This window comes from Colossoma macropomum, unplaced genomic scaffold, assembly GCF_904425465.1.
Source record: "Colossoma macropomum unplaced genomic scaffold, Colossoma_macropomum, whole genome shotgun sequence".
Lineage (NCBI taxonomy): Eukaryota > Metazoa > Chordata > Actinopteri > Characiformes > Serrasalmidae > Colossoma > Colossoma macropomum.
This window is the reverse complement of record NW_023494805.1, coordinates 10,301,303-10,321,418: the sequence shown is the minus strand read 5'-3', so window position 1 is coordinate 10,321,418 and position 20,116 is coordinate 10,301,303. Positions and strand designations below refer to the sequence as shown.

Genomic DNA, 20,116 nt, shown 5'->3' with positions numbered 1-20,116 from the left:
CATTTTTGGGTTTTCACCGTGGTGGTGTTTTGCAGAACACTCGGAAGGCAGAGTTCAGTGCGGGCAGTTCCTTGGAAACCCCACCCGCAGGCTTTGATCTGTCTAACGATGTGGTCCTGTCCATCGGCTTCAGAAGCACAGAGAAAAAAGGCCTTCTGCTGCAGAACAAACAGGATGTTAGTTTCTTTTTCAAGCAGCTCTCAGTCTCTGTCTGCAGTACACATGCACAAACTCATACACAAATACATATTCATATGCATACATATCCAGGACGACCCATATCAAACTATAGTTTTGCGGGCGATACCGATACCAGTTCTAGGTACTCATGATTTTGGCAGATACAATCAAAAATTACATTTTAATTTCATTTTAGTTAGGCATTGGTTTACTGATAGATATGATTGTCCTAGTTGTAATACTTCTCAAACCCATGACAACTACAACTGACTACTACTTGCTGGGAACAATAATATTTGTTTATATTATAGTTTTTACTATTATATACATTGTTATTATTAATGCCGTTGTTATTATTGTGATTATAAGGCTGAATGTCATTCTTTTTAAACGCTTATGTAGGCCAACGAGCTTCAGCTGGATATGGTTGATGGTCATGTGATGCTGACTTTCCGAAACAGTGTGTGGAAATCCAAAAAACAATACCAAGATGGAGAATGGCATCATCTGACTGTTGTCAAAAAAGGGCAAAAGTAAGTGTCCAATTTCTAAAATGTGATCTGTCTCACTGAACAAAATATTCAAAACATATTTTATAGTTTTCAGATTGCTGTGTAATGACATTGGTGTTTTTTTTGTTTTTTTTAAATATGTGCTTTTGAACAACACATGGTGCAATGACCCTATTTAGTCTTCCCCAATGCACAGTGCATTCATATTCAGGTCCATAATGGCCTCGTACAACCATAAGCAAAAAAAAAAATAGTTCAACAACATCACCCCTGCTGGTTATTGCACGAATTGTGAATGCATGTTTCAAAGTATTGACCAAAAATTTGTGCTTTAAAAAGGTTATTTACCTACTGATTGATAGACTGTGTTCTGACCATGTTAGCTTCAGTTAAGGTTCTTCTAATTACTGGGAATAGTGAGGAATGTGGAAAGTGTGTAGGGAAACACATCCTGTACCTATATATAGAAGCAATAAGATTAGGCCCAGGCCAGTTATGGAATGACATGCCTTCAGTTCTTTATCAATAAACACTGTTTATTGTTTAACAGTTTTAAAACACTGTTTTTTTTTTCTTCATTGGACACAGTTTGATATCTGATGAGTGCAAATTCATCTTGCTGTCTCTTGTGTTGTAGCATCGAGTTTCGAGTTGATGAAGATGATGAAGGAGAGAAGACCACAGTCTCACTCCCTGCACTCAGCTTCAAATCTAATGACATCATTTTGGGCAAGGGCACCTTCACGGGTTGCTTGTCCAATCTCTACATGAGAAGGTTACCAATCACATGAATTTTCTTGCCTACCTGCAGTCAGCAGTGATTATTCTCAATGATTTGTGTCCTGAACTGCTGTGGTTTCCTTTCTTATTGTTACTGTTAGATTGAACCTTATTGATACTTTATTGAAGAAAGAAATTTGTATCTTTGCAGGCCTGATGTTGAATACAAAGCAGAAGACTTGAGTACATTTACCCCATATGGAGACGTGCTCCTGGATGTGTGCAGTGCCGCGCGGCCGCCGGAGAACATGCTGGCCGGCCGCAATCAGACACTCAATCAGGTAAACATCTGCCCATTTTAATCCATTCTCTGTGGGGTTCTAGAAAAGGCAACTATGCTTTACACGGACACATATTATATCATGATTTTATACAGGTTTACATATAAGATGGGTTCAAATATAATACAAGACTGGATACAAAAGAGATTTGCACAGAATACAAATCAGATATGATACAGGTTTACACATTAGTCAAATTCAAACATAATACAGGTTTACACGTAATCTAGATTTAGACATAATACAGGATGAGATAATACAGCTTAACACAGAATACAGGATCAGTTATAATACAGGTTCACACATAATTCATATTCAGACGTAATACATTTTTAAAAGTAATCCAGATTCAGACATAGTACAGGTTTAACATGTAATCTAGACTCAGACATAATACAGGTTTACACATAATACAGGATCAGACGTATAATACAGGTTTACACATTATCCAGATTCAGACATAGTACAGGTTTGTACATAATCCAGATTCAGACATAGTACAGGTTTACACATAATCTAGATTCAGATATAATGCAGGTTTACACATAATACAGAAACAGATATAATATGGGTTTACACATAATAGAGGATCAAATATATAGTACGGGTTTACACATAATCCAGATTCAGACATAATACAGGTTTACACATAATACAGGATCAGATATAATCCAGGTTTAGATATACTCCATATTCAAACATAGTACATATTTACACAGTGCAGATTTAGACATCATACTGGTGTACACAAGATTGATACATGATTAAATCCCTGATCCTGATCCCTGATTAAATCATTTAGCACTAATGCTACTAATGTGAACGTAAACAATACAGTAATGCTATGTGATGGCTGCAAGTCCAGGTTCATTATTAGGTTTGTTAACTTTTTTGTGTAAACTTTTTCTGCTGCAAATATCTGGCACAACACCACAGAAACATCACCAACATCTAATCTGAAGAACACATGAACACACCTAGTGTAGATGAAGGCAGTACCTCTGAACAGCTGCTACATACTGTGTATTTAACATTCAGTAACTGAGCTAAGGAAAGTCTATTAAAGCATTTAGCCTAATCATTCTGTTATCAATATTGAGTCATTTCATTCATTAATCTGTCTTCTAGACATACTAAAAAAAAACATTCTCAGAGGAATCCGTCCATCTTTGCACTGAAACTGCTGCACTGCTCACATGTATGTTGTGTACTTTATTTCCAGAGATGAAGACAATCCTGAGAGAGTGGACTAACATGGAGATGTTTGGCTCAGCTTGCCCTCCAATTGCATAAAAATGTTTCGACTTAGACCACTACTCTGTGATGCCTAATTTGACTACTGCATGAACATTTATCAGTGCTTTCACTATTGAACATGTTTTCCACAGATACATATGTTTCTGCCATTTCTAACCTTTTTATGAAGACAGAACCATTGAGAGAAAAAAAAAAACATTTTTCATTTATTTTATTTCAGTTTTTCACAGTCTCTCAATTTCTGTATCACTGTCAATTTCAGTATCTGTGTCTGTCAGATAGAGGGCTACTAATAAATTTTCTAACCATGTTCTCACTTAATCAGACAGAATACTCATTTGTTCCTGTTCACTTTTCCATTCAAACAACACTAATAATCCCAAAATCCATGTCTCTCAATACATCTTACCAAATGAACGTGTGTGTGTGTGTGTGTGCGTGTGTGTGTGTGTGTGTGTGTGTGTGTGTGCATGCATATATGGATGCAAGTATGTGGTGTGGTGTGTGTTAAGGTTACAGGGTGTGTAGTAGATCAGTCTCAGTATTATGTCATTTGCACCAATTTCCCCACCAGTTGACCGTTAGCAACATGCTCTGTCAATCTTTCAGTTCAGCCTGCCTTGTAGCATCTGTAGCAGTTGTGCTAACAGACTAAAAAGTTAAAGCAGTGGCCAAAAGGAACATTTAGAAGCACACAGGAGTACATTTGAAGCAAATTTTTTTCAAGAATAAACTGGCTTAACAACATAGACCAAGCCCAAAATGGCAAAACATTACGATTTTGAATAGTCTCAACTTCAAATCATTAAGCAAATAGATAAACTTAATTAGTGTAGATCGCTGTTCCCTTTGATTTCTTTAAATATTGGGGTCTTCTGGGTAAACTGATCAACAGTCTTTTACAGAAAGAGTTTCTATTGTTCCACTCAGCACTGATGGCTTTGAACAGTTGAAAAACAATGCAGATCTAGTTTGTGTTTAATGTAAGACCAGATATTCTCTACAAGGTGTAAATCTAGACTGTGACCAGACCATCAGTAAAAAAAACATTATATTTTATTTATATCACTATTTTGCACAGAGGGTGTACCTGTTTGAAAATATGCATGTGAGTCTAATTTAAACCAAACGAAAATGGTTCTGGAAGCCATGTGTACCTGAATCAAACCAGAGAAAAAATGAAGTCAAGGCTGCAGGTTTTCGTGTCTAATAAGGAGAAGTTGTGCTATCAGTGGAAGCTACCCCTTAATGCTAAAGCTAACACTGTAGTCAGTCAGAGCAATGTTAGATCAGCAAACATACAAAGAATGGCACGTGTACAAGTGCATTAATATTTCTTATACATCATCATGCAAAAACAGTAACAGATAAAGTTTAGCTTGGTTATGACACTGATCTGTTAGTGTGGTTCTCCTTATAGCTTAATCCAAAACTTTTTCAGCTTCAGGAATGAAATAAAAGCATCCCCATCATCCAGATGATCGGGACAGCATGTGTCCGATATCGTACATTCTTCACATTTCCTTTCTTAGTCTAAGGATTCTGACTAATTTACTGCCGCCACTGTTCTCACTGCAGGTTTGTTTTAAGAAATTGCCGTTTTTCCTTCATTTGAGGGAAGAAGGAACATTTATAGAGAGTTGCAATTGACTGAGAGGCGTGTCAATCATTGTTTTTGCAAACGTTGAATTGCAAAAACCATTCAGGCTGTGCTCTTCCAAAGGCTACATGTGAGGATCATCAGTGCCGTTAGAGAGAGTGTTTAAAATATGATGGAATGTTTGGGAAAAGCTGTGATTTTGAAGTACCTCTGAGGGATTTGGACCAAGATTAAATCAACTGGAGCCAGCTATGAGTTTGCCAAGTTATTAATCTTAATGGCTGTGGTGCATAAAGGGACCTCAGGAATCTTCAGTATTACTGCACCTGCACACTCATGACTTTTACACGGTGTGGCTTTTACACTCTCTGAACCCTTTTACAAAACATTAATATGTTGAAGATATATTGCATTATATTCTGTTTATATTCTGGAATACAGTGCCAACATAGTTAATAGGAGCAAAATATGCAATATGATTTTATTTAAAGTTATTATTGCTTTGTTGCATTTTAATATTGGAACTTAAGATCCTCAAACACGTAGTCCAAGTATACATCTGTAAAAACCTTTATGATAGTACTTGTATATCTATTACCATATTACAGTCTTGCATAAGGTTAAAGATCTTTAAACATGCTTTTAAAGATAACTGTTGAGGGTATTAGTAGTTCATGTTAAATCATGCCTAATAACACATGGTGCTTACTACACTTGCTCATAAGAAATGCCACTTTATGTACAGTACCGTGCAAAAGTCAAAGACCACCCTTTCGTTTAATATCATTTCCAGTCAAAACAGCCATTAAGTACAAGTTATTAATTTTTCAGTGTAAAAAAACAGAAACATACACAGATTAGCCAAAACATTATGCCCACCTGCCAAATGGACTCTACAAGACCTCTAAGGTTGCCCTGTGATATCTGGCACCAAGACATTAGATGCAGATCCTTTAAGTCTTGTGAGTTGCGAGGTGGAGCTGCCAGGGATCGAACTTGTTCCAGCACATCCCACAGATGCTTGATCAGATTGAAATCTGAGGAATTTGGAGGCCGAGGAAACACCTTGAACTCATCATGTTCCTTAAACCATTCCCAAACAATGTGTGCAGTATAGCAGAACGCACTATCCTGCTGAAAGAGGCCACTGCCATGAGAGGTGTACCTGGTCTGTATTGATGTTGAGGTAGAAGGCTTGTGTCGAATTGATGTCCACATGAATAGCCAGAGCCAGGGTTTACCAGCAGAGCTCATCATCTTCTCACAGCGCATCCTGGTGCCATCACATCTCTAGATAAACAGTGTACTAATCACAGTACAGTCCCCAGGAAATGGGACTCATTTGACCAAGCAACCTTCTTCCATTGCACCAAGGTCCAGTGTTGATGCTCTTGTTCTTGTTTTAGGTGCTTTCGAAGTTAGCAGGTGTACTCTGTCCAGTCTGAAGCTATGCAGGCCCATACGCAGCAGAGTGTGATGAACTGTGTGGTGTGACGCATTTCTCCCGTAACCATAAGTAAAAATTTCTGTAACTTGTGTTGCAGTAGCTCTTTTGTCCCTGGTTTGTGGTTCGTCCCTCTTCGGATCACTGTCTGTAGATACTCGCCACTGCTGACTGCGAGCACCTCACAAGCCCTGCCGTTTTGGACATGCTCTGACCTACTCCTCTGGCCATGACAGTTTGACCCTTGTCAAAGTCGCTCAGGTCTTCACGTCTGCCTATTTCTCCCACATCCAACATATCAACTGTGAGAACCGACTGTTCACTTATGGTCTACTATATCCCAGACCTTAACACTGTTCACTTCATCTGTGAGTGATCATGATGTTTTGGCTCGTTACACAGAATCCTAAGTGTAATGTAATACAGTTGTGGTCAGAAATTTACATACATTCATCATGGACGTGAATATCATGACCATATTGGGCTTTCAGTGATTTCTTTGAGCTGTTCTTTTTCTGGGGCAGAGTCAGTGTACAACATACATCTTTAATAAAAAAAAAAAACATGAATTTGGTGCACAAGTTTTAATATTTGTTTAAAATATATAAATTATACATACAGGGTAAAAATGTACATACAGCACACCTAATATTTGGTTAAATGTCCCTTAGCAAGATGTACATTAACCAGCTGCTTTTGGTAGCCATCAATAAGCTGCTTCTAGCAGAATTCTGGAAGTAGAACTTTTCTGGAAGCAGCTTTGATGTGTGTTTGGGGTCATTGTCCTGTTGAAACAACCAATTGGGCCCAAGTTTTAATCATCTAGCTGATGGTTTGAGGTTCTGTTGAAGAATTCTGAGATAGACCTCCTTCTTCATTATTCCATCCACTGTGTGCAGTGTATCAGTTCCACTGGCAGCAAAACACCCCAGAGCATGATGCTACCGCCACCATGCTTAACAAGTGGTGCAATGTTCTTGGGGATGAATGCCTGAACTTTCCTCTTTTCACTGTGGCCAAACAACTCAATCTTTGCCTTATCTGACCATAAAACTTTCCTCCAGAAGGCTTTTTCTTTGTCCATGTGGTCAGCTGCAAATTTTACTCAAGCTTGAAGGTGTCAATTTTGGAGCAGGGGCTTCTTTCTTGGATGGCAGCCTCTTAGTCCATTGCGATAGAAAACTAGCTTGACTGTACACAGTGACACTGCTATTCCAGCAGCTTCCAGTTAATGGCAGGCCTGTGCTTTGGTGTTTTTTGGGGGGTCCTGACCCTCTGAACCAATTTCCTCTGAGCTGAGGGTGACTGGCAAAGTGGCTACACCTCCCAATAACCTGTACTTACTCACAATTGTTTGAAATGATGGTCTTGGAATCTGCAGTTGTTTAGAAATGGCCCTGAGAGACATTCCTGACTTGTGTAAGCTCAACACTGACATCCATTTTACTCTGTTTTGGTCAATCCAATGAGTGCTGTCAAATAAACCCTTTTTATTGGGGCACAGAGAAGCTACCAGCTGTAATCAATCATGATTACTGACAGTAAGTTAAGAGGCCTTGACCTTGGCAAGTTAAGACATTTTGAAACTTTCACCACCACTGAATTAGTAATCCAAGTTGGTGTATGTATATGTGTGACCCTGTATGTAGAACTTTGACTCTGTGTTAATTTCAGAAAACCTTCCCAAATAAAAAAAGAAAACTTGTGCACCAAATTCATAGAAATTTCTTACGTGCATCTAAAATGGCTTAAGAGATATTTTTGAGGAGATTAAATATAACATAAACCACTTGTATAAAAAAAGGGGAAAGTCAGTTGAAAGACGCGAAAAAATCCACAGGTGTTTCTGTCCATCCTTCCACTGTGAGAAGACAACTCAGCGCTATGAGTCTGAAAGCATGAGTAGCTGTCAAGAAGCCCTCACTGAGAAAAGCACACAAAAAAATATTTGCATTAGAGCACCAAAACTGGACACCTGAGATCATTGGTCAGTTTTACTTAATGGCCATTTTGACTGGAAATTAAATAAATGTAAGCATTGTCGCACAGTACTGTATCATGGGTCTCCTTCAAGGGCAAAAAGTAATCTGTGATTACATCTACAAACCACATAAAAACTTTCGGTGCACAAACTGAAGCAAAGAGTGTTCATTCTGTACAAATTAGATCATCAGAGAGATCTAGGCTGCATTTTATGAAGATATGGGACAGGTGCAGTCTTAGTAAAACTAAATACATTTGCGTTCTGTCCACAGACTCATTCATCCCATAGATACAGTGTGTGTGTTAGTCACTGGTTCAGAATCAGAAGTAAAAAACAATGTATTTATCATGGGCCTAGTTTTCCAAAAACAATGCTGTAGTAATAACAATACATTACTGTTCCAAGGTCTGGAATAACTTAGCATATTAGTCAAATTTTCCATAATAATTGGATATTATATAGAGACCATGAATTACATGCAAAGGTTTTATTACATGTATGTATTTACAACTTACTGTCAAGGTAGATACCTTCAATTTTACCATATTGTGAATATTCATTTTATTATTACTTTATTAAGGTCCAGTTGTATGGCTTTGATACTAGGATATTTATATTTATATTTATATGTATAACATTTTCAATGGTATACAGCTTTTTCAGTTAATACAGAGTCAGCCAAAGCTTGGTTCATAACTACTTTCTAATTATTTGAAGCCAATTAGGTTGTAAAGTATTAGAACAGTTTTCTACATATATCTGCAAAAAAAAATAATAATAATAATAATAAAAATGGTTTTATTTTATTTAAAATGGGGATTCCAAAGGTTTGAACAGTAGTAAAGGTTTATTACATACCGTGCCTTTCTCAGAGCCAATGTCACAAAGTATATGCAAATGCAAAACTCATATGCAAAAGTTTGAACACCCCTTAGTCAAATGACGTTTTGCTGTTCTCAGTAGAGGATGTGTTCACTTATTTTCACTTAGGAAATCAACACAACATGTAGGCTAATTTGACCAGGGGTAACCCAAACTTTTGCAGATGACTGTATGTACTATAAGGTAGAGGAAGGAGAGCCGTGCTGAGTAAAGTGGAAAACATTAAAGGAATTTTCTAATATACAGTCGATAACCACAAACATTATTTTTCACGTTTTCTTTTACTTAGAAGAGAAAAGCTTTTTGCTCAGAATGCATTCGTGATTTGGGATTTCCAGCAGGTGAACATTTATGCAATTTATGCTTTGATTAATTTTTGGTTTAGGTTGTTTATAAATTAAGCAGTAAATCTGTATAATTCATTATTTGAAAGCTGAGACTAGTGTTTCAGAGGGATGAATTTCTGGCAAAATGTTAGAAGTGCAGTGGTCTGGGTGGAGTGCTCACGACTGTCCCCTGATCACCATGGATACCAGAAAACTTTAGGGAAAGCGATTGTTGCATTAGGCTTATTCCAAACAAGAGTCAGTTGTCTTAACACTTAACTCTACCAGTGACAGTGAATTTGTGGAATAAGGGTTTGTTATTGTTCATGTAAGTTTACGTCAGTTATCATTGTTCTTTAAGGGTTCTTTAGTAAAGACAGTGGTGCTGTATAGCACCATGAACACTCGAAGAACCATTTTTTCAAGCAGAAATGCTTGTTTCCATGGTGAAATGGTTCTTCAGATGATGGAGAATGTGTTGTACATGGTTCTTTATAGAACCTATTTGAAAATGGTTCTATATAGCACCAAAAACGGTTCTTCTATTGTTATGTCAAGCTTGTAACAATAGCAGAACCCTTTATTGGTGCTATATAGCCATATACAACACATTCTCCATCAATCTGAAGAACATTTCACCACGCAAAGAACCATTTCAGCATGCAAATGGTTGTTTAAGCATTCCTGGCTCTATATAGTACCAATGTTCTTTGAGTAGAGCCATAGAAGAACCACTTTTGGTAGTTAGTGAACCAAATAAATGTGTGAGAAACCCTTTAAAGGTTTCACATAATGAAAACGTTCTGTACCATTTTAAGAGTTCTTTCTGGAACCATCACAAACTTTTTTGGCAATTTTTATGAGAATGTTTGGCAGAATTTAAATTTATACATCAACAAAACCTTGTATCTCCAAAATGATAATTTTGAGGTGACTTCATATATTTTTTGAGAGAACTTCATATATATAATCTGAGCTGTTTTTTCATTATATTTACCACTATTTACATAGAAAAACTCAGAAGCCACGTTTAGGGCTACTGGTGGTTTTTAATAACAAATAAAATGGCTATATTTATGTTGTGACCCCTGGTTCCTATCACCACCACTGTAAAGAAGCCTGGGTTTCTTAACAAACCATTTTTCATCAAACCGCATCAAAGTGCGGCTTTGTTTACATGTCAATGGTTTAATTGTGTAGAAATTTGGAAAAATTGTGAAATTTCCCTTCAAGCAGAGCTTCGGAAACACACAGTGCTCCTCTGGTTCTCTGACAGTTCCACCACTCAGAAAGCAAGACAGTTTTATGCACTAAATGATGGATGGGTTTCCAGTAACATAAGTCTCAGTAAACAGTGTAACTGTCTGTTGGACCTGGATTTCTGTAAAGCTGCTGTGTGTCTGTAAAAAGTGCTATACAGATAAACTGAATCTTTCGCAACAGAATCAAAGGAGGCCGTGGTGCCCTTCAGAGAGAACGCTGCATGTAGCATCGGAATGACCCTGCAGTTCACTTGTGTATGTTTCTTGTGTAGAATGGCAGAGAAGATGTGAAAGTGGACGAAGGCTCCGACTGTTTCACTCCCACTCCTATCACACATTCCTTTCACCTGGCAGGTGCCTCCAGCAGTCTGAGCTACATCGTCCCCTCCACAACTCTCACCAACATGTGAGTCCACTGTCCATTTTCACTTAAACAGGCATAACTGATACAGATAATGTCTAATGCCTTGTTTCTTAGCTTGTATGTCGTTGATCTGCAAATGTCTGCATAAACATCAGTAACTGGTCAAGACCCTGTTATTAGTGATTGCTCGGTTCCCAACACTATTGTCAATCGATTTATGTTCTTCCTCTTTCTTTTATTCTGCTTGATTTTTTGCCGACTAACTTGTCTTGCAGTTTTCATGATATCAAACCAACTCCAAAATGTTCAGTTCATTGTGAGAGGTGTGCTTGTGTAAAGCTTTTTGACTGGACATAAGGCTTAGCAACTGTTCAAAGTTGGATTTTTTTCCCATTGGAATGAATTGCAAAATGCACAAAAATGTGAACATGACACAAGAAAACTAGCAACACTGTAGCAACTGCTTGGGATGTCATAGCAACCACCTAACAACCCCCTATCACCCACCTGGAGTAACATATGAACCACCTAGCAACAACTTAGCAACCACCCAGAATAACATAGCAACTGTTTGGCCTAGCAATACGCTAGCAACAACCTAGCACCCACTTTCAGTCCTACAGCAACCACATAGCAACCATCTGGAGTAACATATGAACTGCTTAGCAACATCCTAAAGTGTCATCTAGCAACACAGCAGTAGCACCAGAGAACTGCTCAAACTGTGCAACCCCTCTATATTTTCTTCAGAAAATGCACTTTTCTGATGTTAATATCTACCTTTCCCTACTTTAGATCATTTTTATTTTGTTTATAAGTCATGATTTGCCTTGTTTGGAATATAAGTCTGCTCAGGGACTCTAATGGACTGCTGTAATGGTTTGCTCCGCAGGCCCTATTTCTCTTTAGACATTAAGACGAGGTCAGCAGAGGGGCTGCTGTTCTACATTCCAGCTGAGCAGGACAACTACCACGTGGCTCTTTACGTTTCCAAGGGAAGAATCCGCTTTTCTATTGGAAGCCAGAGAGAGATCTTAAACAGGGATAAGTACAACGATGGAAAGTGGCACACGGTTAGTGTAGACTGGTTTGTGAGTTATTTTTTCATATCTTTGTTGGTTTATTTAAAATTTTCTAAAGTTTTATATTAGATGTTGTTCAGTGTCTTTTAATAGTCATGTACATTTTAAAATCTCATAAAAATGTATATTCTTGATTTGAACTGTCCTTTTTTGTTGCTATAACTTTGCAGTTTTTTTCTATTTTTCTTTCTTTGTACAATGGCCCTAAAATATTTGGACACTTTAACCACTGGTATGCTATAATGAAATTCTTAAGGTCACATCATGAAATATTGGTACTCTTTGTGTGGAGAAAGCCTGGAGAAGAATTCCAACTAGATTGCAAAGACAGTGACGTATTAAAAGAATGCAATAAAAATTAGCAGTCTTTGAATGGTCTATTTAAAATAATGGCTTCTTGATTTAACATTTTGTATCCTTGTACAGTGAACCTAATATATTTTTAAGTATGGCACAAAACACATTTTGGGACCACTGTATATGTCTATCTACCTTGGAATTGAGAGGTCAAATGACCTGGGCATTGCACCTCTGCTCTGTCTATGACCAAGACAATCTGAGGCAAGGATATATTTATATCAGTCAGATTAGGCTGTGCATGTCTAAATAAAATCATACTGAAGTCAATGGTTCCTCATGGTCTGCTTTGCTCTGTAGGTAACTCTGAGCCTGGAGAAGCGCAAGTTCCGTCTGGTGATTGATGGTCTGAGGGCAAAGGATGGCGAACTGAATCCTAGAGAGGGTTCTTCAATCCAGCTGAGCTCAGCCATTTACCTGGGCACTCCTCCACCGTCCACACACAAGGTTCTGAAGGTAATTCTACACTGACTGACATTTCTGTGTTAGTGATTCAAGAAACTGATAAGAAAAGCTGACTGCAGTGGAGAAAACCTACCAGAGTGTGGAATTCAGGTGCTCATATAAAACTGCATAAAGTTTGTTTCAGATCTGTGTATAAAATGATATGATGTCAGTACTGTGTAACCTTTAGCTTTCAAATACCAGGTAGGAAGCTGTGAAACAGTGTCAGAAATTTTAAATGTGTCCAAAACTGATCAGTAGTGATGCTGATGGTACTAATATAAGAAAGCTATACAGCACTGAGAATGAAGTTATAATGAAAATAATATTGCGTTTATTTAAATCTATAATTTAACAGATATTTGATCAGCAGTGTGTGATATTCAGTTGAAGGAGATGCAAACAGTTCAGGTTAATGACTTGGACTGATTTCCAGGAGAAGAGACTGCCTGAGCATGGAGTGATTGGCTGTATTCGCAATTTCAAAATGAATGGCTCACCGATGGTGGCAGCAACGGTGAATCGTGGTGTGGGTCCGTGTTTTGAGGGGCCAACAGAGAGTGGGGCCTACTTCTCAGGACATGGAGCTTATGTTATTGTTGGTGAGTCCTGGACGAACTATTTATAATAGATGAAATTATTCTATCTATAATATAGTTCAACTATTATACTAAAACTATTATAATGCACTGTTCTTATAACAGTACTATTTATATAGGTGAAAGTATTCTTTAATACATTTAATACTATTATTACAGCATTATTTATTAGAAGTGACATTATTCTCTTTAACACTGTTATAAACATGCTAACTAATAGGTGAAATTCTTCTGTTTATAATGCTGTTATAATGGTACTGTTTTTCATAGGCAAAATTAGTCTATTCAAAATATTGTTACAGCAGTACTATTTATAATAGGTCATTTTTTGGTTTATTATACTGGTACAACAGTATTATTCATAATAGGTGAAACATATGTTTTTAATACTGTTATAACAGCACTGTTTATAATAGGTAAAATTCTATTTATAACAGTATTGTAGCAGTACTATTTATAGTAGGTAACATTCTATTTATAATAGTATTATAACAATTTTATAACAGATAAAATTTGGCATCATAAACTATGTGTAACTTGGCATCAAGCCTTCAGCAGTGCACATATAAGATAACCACTCAAAATAAGAGAATTGTTCAAACCCCTCTCCTTCAACTTCTATCAGATGTGATAAGCACAGAAAAAATCTGTTCAACAATCTTACAAGAGTCAAGAATCTACACAATAGTTACTTGAAGGAGCACAGAAATGTATCCTTTGTTTTGCTATTAATTCAAAAAATCTGATAAAAAAAATTTGTAAACTTAAATGAGTTGAAATTCCTGCAAACCTATTGCTTTGAAAACAATGAAGTAAAGTTACTTTACGATTTCAATCTTAAATAACTATATATGAGTTATAGTTACTGATACCTGTTAGCTGATATTCAGTGAGCCACATCTGCAGCAAGTAAGGTTAACTCAAACAGCTCAGTAATCATAACTGGTGTCCACTCAGCTGGCAGAACGCTACTTTTTCAAGTTCTGCTTACTCTTGAACTAGTTAAGTGAACTTGAATCAGGTTAATCTTATGTAACGTATTGGCATCAGTTAAAACAACTCCACTGTATTAAAGGGACTGTTTTGTACAGTAACAAAGAAAAGGCTTAGATAAGACTGGAATCAATTATTTCTGAAAACTCTAATAACAATGTTATAACATGTTTGCCATTCTGTTAGCATTTATGGCTCCAGGCTGAGCTGGTAAACCTGAACACAAAACACCATCATGGTGAGAATAACAAAAACATGCAAAATGCATTCAAACCTAACAGTTAACTTAACATTTGGCAAAGAGCATTATATTCATAAATTAGAAAAATATGAGTTAATAAACCACTAAGAATGCTTTAAGCTTTTTGGACAAAACACTCTTCAATCTAAAGGACATAGCTTGATTAACTGATCTTTGGTAGATTTATCTAAGCAACTTAGGCTTATACAAGAAATAGTAGGTTATTGGATTTGTGTTAGTAATTAAGCAATTATTAAGTGTTAGTGTGTAAGCATACAAAGATCTATTTTAATACGCCCTGAAAAATCAACAATGAGTTGGTCGTGACTCATAGTCTTAGATTCTTTTAACGCTGGTCTTCTGAATCTCTTTGTCCAGATGAGTCATTTGTCGTGGGTCAGAGCTTCGAGCTGGTGTTCGAGTTGCGGCCCAGTAAGCAGAGCGCCCTCCTGCTGCATGTGGGAAAACAAAACCATCTCACTGTGTTCATGAGGAGAGGAGAGGTGAGGGTATTCAGTCCTCGGTGAAGCTGGTAGTGGGTTTGGCTGACCTAATTCCAATGACAAAATGGTCTCACCAAAACAGCTCTGATGATTACAGAAATGCCATTTACTTTTAATGACATGCAAATAAAGGTCCTAAACTGTCCCTGGGGTGCTACCTTCAAGGGTACATCTCAGTCCCTTTAATCAGGGAACATAATTGTGCCATAATCCATTAAAATTATATTTTCTAAGTTGTATTGACTCCACACACCCCGTCTCGTCTCCAGGCTTTTTATTTTATTGTTCTGTTTTAAAACATTCGGTAATGAAAAGGTACAAATCTGTACTTTTCACCTGGGAAACTGATTTAGGGGGCACAGTTGGACTGTTTACCTTTGAGGGCACATTTACACTGTTTGTTCCTTTATGAATGAAAAATGTACCTGCACAGCACTTTTATTTCTACCAGTGTATGTGAACATCAAAACAGCTCTGATAATTACAGAAATGCCATTTATTTTTAATGACGTGCCACATCATCAGATACATTTGTAAGAGTTCATTCACTTTATATTAACACATGTGAAACTGATGGATTTGTATCACTCTGTGTCACTTTAAGTGTCTTTGACCGTTACAATGTTTACCATATATACTTCTGCTTCTTTATGGGATGATAGGATAGAAAGGGAAGTTGACCATTTCATGTCCAACAACTACATTTAGTATTTGTTCTGATTGGTCTAAAGTGATGAAATAGTTTACAGCAAAGGAACATTTAACAGCGTCCATGCTTTTATTTACAATCAAATATAGAATTTTGGTTGTTTTGATAAACATCAGTAGTCTCATATTACGAAAAGATGAAATTAAGTGATAATGTTAAGTGATAAAGGAGAGAGAAGTCTGAAGCTGAGTACATAGAGCTAACCTTTAGTCTGTTGCATTTCCAGGTGGTGGCACAGGTGAACAACGGAGGGGGTAAATTCAGTGTAGTTGTGCAGCTGAAACAGCCTCTGTGTGACGGGGTGTTCCACAGGATAGCAGGTATGTGTTGCCTTATCTGCAGATGGATCTTTTCTTGAAGTAACAAAACCACACAATGCAGCTGATGCAAAGCAACGTTCTTACATAGCATCTTTGAGACTTTCCTTTACCATGTTTTACTCAGTGTGTAGATGTTGGGTTTGATTGTTCTTCCTCTGCATCAGTTATCCAGCGCAACAACGTGGTGGAGATGCATGTAGACACAGAGGGCAATTACACCATAGGCCCGAGCTCTTCTTCCCCCACCCAGGACACTCATCCTGTTTATGTAGGCGGAGTTCCAGGTACAGTATGATACACAGAACATTGAAGTTTATCACAGATTAGGCTCTTTTTAAGTATCTCTAGATCATACATGTCCAAAAGTTTGTAGACACTTGCTTATCCAAAGCATCTTCTAAAATCAAGGGTATTATTAGGGAGTTTGAGCCCCTGTGCTGGAGTAACAGTCTTTACTCTTCTGGTATGGCTTTACATTAGATGCTGGGACATTGCTGTGAGGATTTGATTGCATTCAATCACAAGAGCCCTGCTGGTGACATCCTATGTAAATAAAAATAATGCATGACCATGCCGTATTCACGCATGAGAATGAGATCCTAATGCGTGACCATGACTTAGTAAGGTGTGGGAACGAGATAATTAAGATGAGGCCACAACTTAGTAAGGCATGGGAATGAGATCATACCCTTTTAAGCTGTGGTCAAGGCTTAATCATCTCATTCTCATCCCTTACCAAATCGTGGCTCCTGTTTCTACGCCTTACTAAGTCATAGCCACAACTTAATTATCTTGTTCTCATGCCTTACTAAGTTGTGGCCACACATTGTTTTAATTTATACAGGATGTCACAAGCAGGGTTCTGTACATTAGTGAGGTATTGGATGGAGCTTCATCACTTCAGGGACAACACTTCCACTGCTCCACAGCCCAATGCTGGGGGACTTTATACCCCTCTAGCTGACGCTTTGCATTGGGCATGGATGACCTCAGGCTCATACATATTTTTAGCTACATTTTATATCTTTCTTTGCAACATAATTTTAGGCTAAAAGAACATTTCTGTTATTATATTCTTAAAATAATAGCTAAAGTGTTCCGCCAATACCAAATAGCACATTAAAAACATTAAAGCACATTAAGACGTTAAGTAATCACAAACAGACTTGCTTATATGGTTTTTACACTGTATGACATGCTGATCTATAAAAATGGACAAAAACACAAAATGCAGGCTTCAAGATGGCTGTTACAACTATTTTTAGCTATGCAATGATCTTTTGTCCATGTTTGGCCAAAAGCTATTACATGTTAGCTCTATTAAAGAAGCAAACTTCAGACAAACGTGTTGGCTGATCAACTGCATTTTGAGTAAAAGGGGAAAAGTCTGTAAACTGGATTTTTAGCTGAAGTATCATGTGAAAGTCATCTTTTTTCCTGTTTTTCAGATCATCTCAAGTCCTCCCTCCCTGTTGCTGAATCCTATGTTGGCTGTCTCCAAAACATTGTGATCAACAGGAATGTGGTTGTCCTTGAGAAGCTCTCTGGGGTATTTGGTACTGTAAACCTCAGAGAATGTCCAGTTAACTTGAGGCCGCCTCAGCACAGCCCCAGAGTGAAGTCTGCAGCAAGAAGGCCATAAGAGTGTAGAATCTATGCCAAAATCTACCACTGATGGTTGTTAGGGGTCAATGTTTACCAGTTCCAGCCCTGAAGAGACGTCTGTGCAGCTGCTTAAAGGAATATTCTAATGTTTTTCTACCTGCTTCATCTGCAGCATACGACAGTAATTCCCCCGCACTTAGAAAAGAACAGATAACTTGTCGACATGCTTTTAGCAGATGCCAGAAGTTCGATGCTCCAGCACCTGTCCATCATATACCATCACATATGCAACAGAAGCGGCAGATAGAGCTTGTTTTTTAAATGTTGGAATATTCCTGTAACTGAATGAACTGTGCAGTTCAAAGGGGTCCAAGCAAAATCATTGCTTTTCTCTTATGAGGAAGATAGATGTTTATGTTCTAATGCAGGTGAACTGGATTGTAATATATTAATTCATTAGCCTGTTTGCAAATATTTAAAGTAGGGCTCTTCATGTTAACACAGACGAATGATTATAAATCTGTGTCCTGATGTACTGTATATCAAAGTAGCGCCTTTGACCATTATAATGTTTACCACTTGAAGTACTTCTCTGTAAGCTGTATTATATTTTGTGTAAAGACTTGTAAGGTAAGATCATGGACCATTTTTATAATGTTGTAAAATGTATTTATGTATATGATTAAAATAACCCTTTTTTTCAACATTTAGTGTCTCCAAAAATTATGAAAGTTAATTTCTGACAAGGGGTGTAAAAATGCATCGTGACATCATGAGATCACAATGCAAAAGTGTGACTGAGCATCATAGAGATGTGAATTAAAGTTGGCCACTATCCTCAAATATTAGCCTTGTATTACAAAAGCATGCGTAAAAGTGACAGAAGCAACATTAAACCTTTTATGTCCATCATTCAATAAATGTCAAGCCATCTGTCTAACAACTGGTAAATGCTAAACAATGCTGCTAGCTAGGCGAGATTAGCTGGATAGCATTAGCTTAGCTAGCATGATAACAGCTCTCTTCACCACAGGACAGGTTTGATTGTGGCCAACTAAAGCACCCTAAGTTTAGACGATAATGACACAACTCTGTGGGAGTGCCGTCGAGTTAGAGGGTCCGAAAGGCTGAATTAAGGTTGTTCTGTTGTGTTTGGGTCTGTAGTCTGCCAGCTAACCTAATGTTAGTTTAGCGGGCAGCTACAGCAAGGCCACATATTACAGCACAGGCTTGAAGTTTCTTGAAGTTTCCTGAAGTTTTCCTAGTCTGAATTTTTCTGCTCTGGACAGCTCATCAACCTGCAAACTTCAATTTATTCTCAAAAATAAAATGAGATTCATTCCAAAATGCTAACATTCTTAGATATTTTAATTTTTTAAAAGACAAACAGCTGAATATACAGTTCTTTAATAAAGGTGGCATTAAGCATAATGATTAAAAAATGGTTCTTCAAGTGTTCTTTAGTAAAGGCAATGGTTCTCTTTAGAACATTTAAGTCCCATATAGAATCTTTTTTTTATGCTTAAATGGTTCTTTGCATGGTGAAATTCTTCAGATTGATGAAGAATCTGTTGTATATGGTTCTACATAGCACCAAAAAGGGTTCTTCTGTTGTCTCAAGCTTGACATCGTAGCAATAGCAGAACCGTTATAGACACTTATAACCTTTATTGTTCCATATAGAACCACATACAACACTATATATTACACATACATTCTCCATCAATCTGAAGAACTATTTCACCATGCAAAAAAACATTTAAGCATAAAATGATCCTGTATGGGACTAATGGTTCTAAATACAACCATTACTTTAAAGACTCCATGAAGAACCATCCTTTTTACATGTCTAGCACTGACACCCTCCCATTGATACATGATACACTATCATGAAATAACAGGAAACTCTTGAAAGTGGTCCATAATGTTTTGCATTGCAAGCCTTCATGCTTGTTAGCTAGCAATCCAGAGCAATAGGAAAGTTATTTGGAAAGCTTCTGCACTTAAAACCGATTGTCACCTTAAATCAGATTTTTCATTTTTAAAAAGTCTGGTATGCAGAGCTGGACACTGATGCTGGTGACAAGCTAGCATAATCATTTCTCCCCCCCACAGAAGTGTACGGATTCATTTGAGTGGCTTTACATTTGTTGACTATTTACCTATAAAATATTAATTGCAGCACTACTCTCAAATAACTCTCAAGTAAAAGGATTAGTAAAATATTCTTTCGTAACAACGCAGCACTACCAGCGTTATCTACCCACAATATATCTATTCATTTATTTACAGCATAATTTATGGCATCATATTTAGTGCAAAATCAGTACTCAACTCATTCCTTGTACTTTCAATAACAAAATAGTTGACAGGTTCATAATGAGTTCTCAA

At 37.3% G+C, this 20,116-nt stretch overlaps 1 protein-coding gene across 1 annotated transcript in view; it reads left to right on the top strand.

Moving 5' to 3' along the window:
- LOC118825478 (laminin subunit alpha-3-like) overlaps window positions 1-18,431 on the top strand; it is a 140,899-nt gene extending 122,468 nt beyond the window's left edge. The window contains 12 exon segments of the mRNA XM_036596091.1: window positions 36-176; window positions 583-713; window positions 1,330-1,467; window positions 1,624-1,753; window positions 10,781-10,914; window positions 11,765-11,945; window positions 12,612-12,767; window positions 13,192-13,357; window positions 14,967-15,091; window positions 16,027-16,120; window positions 16,285-16,404; window positions 17,569-18,431. Coding sequence (XP_036451984.1) covers window positions 36-176; window positions 583-713; window positions 1,330-1,467; window positions 1,624-1,753; window positions 10,781-10,914; window positions 11,765-11,945; window positions 12,612-12,767; window positions 13,192-13,357; window positions 14,967-15,091; window positions 16,027-16,120; window positions 16,285-16,404; window positions 17,569-17,762 — 1,710 coding nt within the window. The 3' untranslated portion in view covers window positions 17,763-18,431.
- The last annotated feature ends 1,685 nt before the right edge of the window (window positions 18,432-20,116 follow it).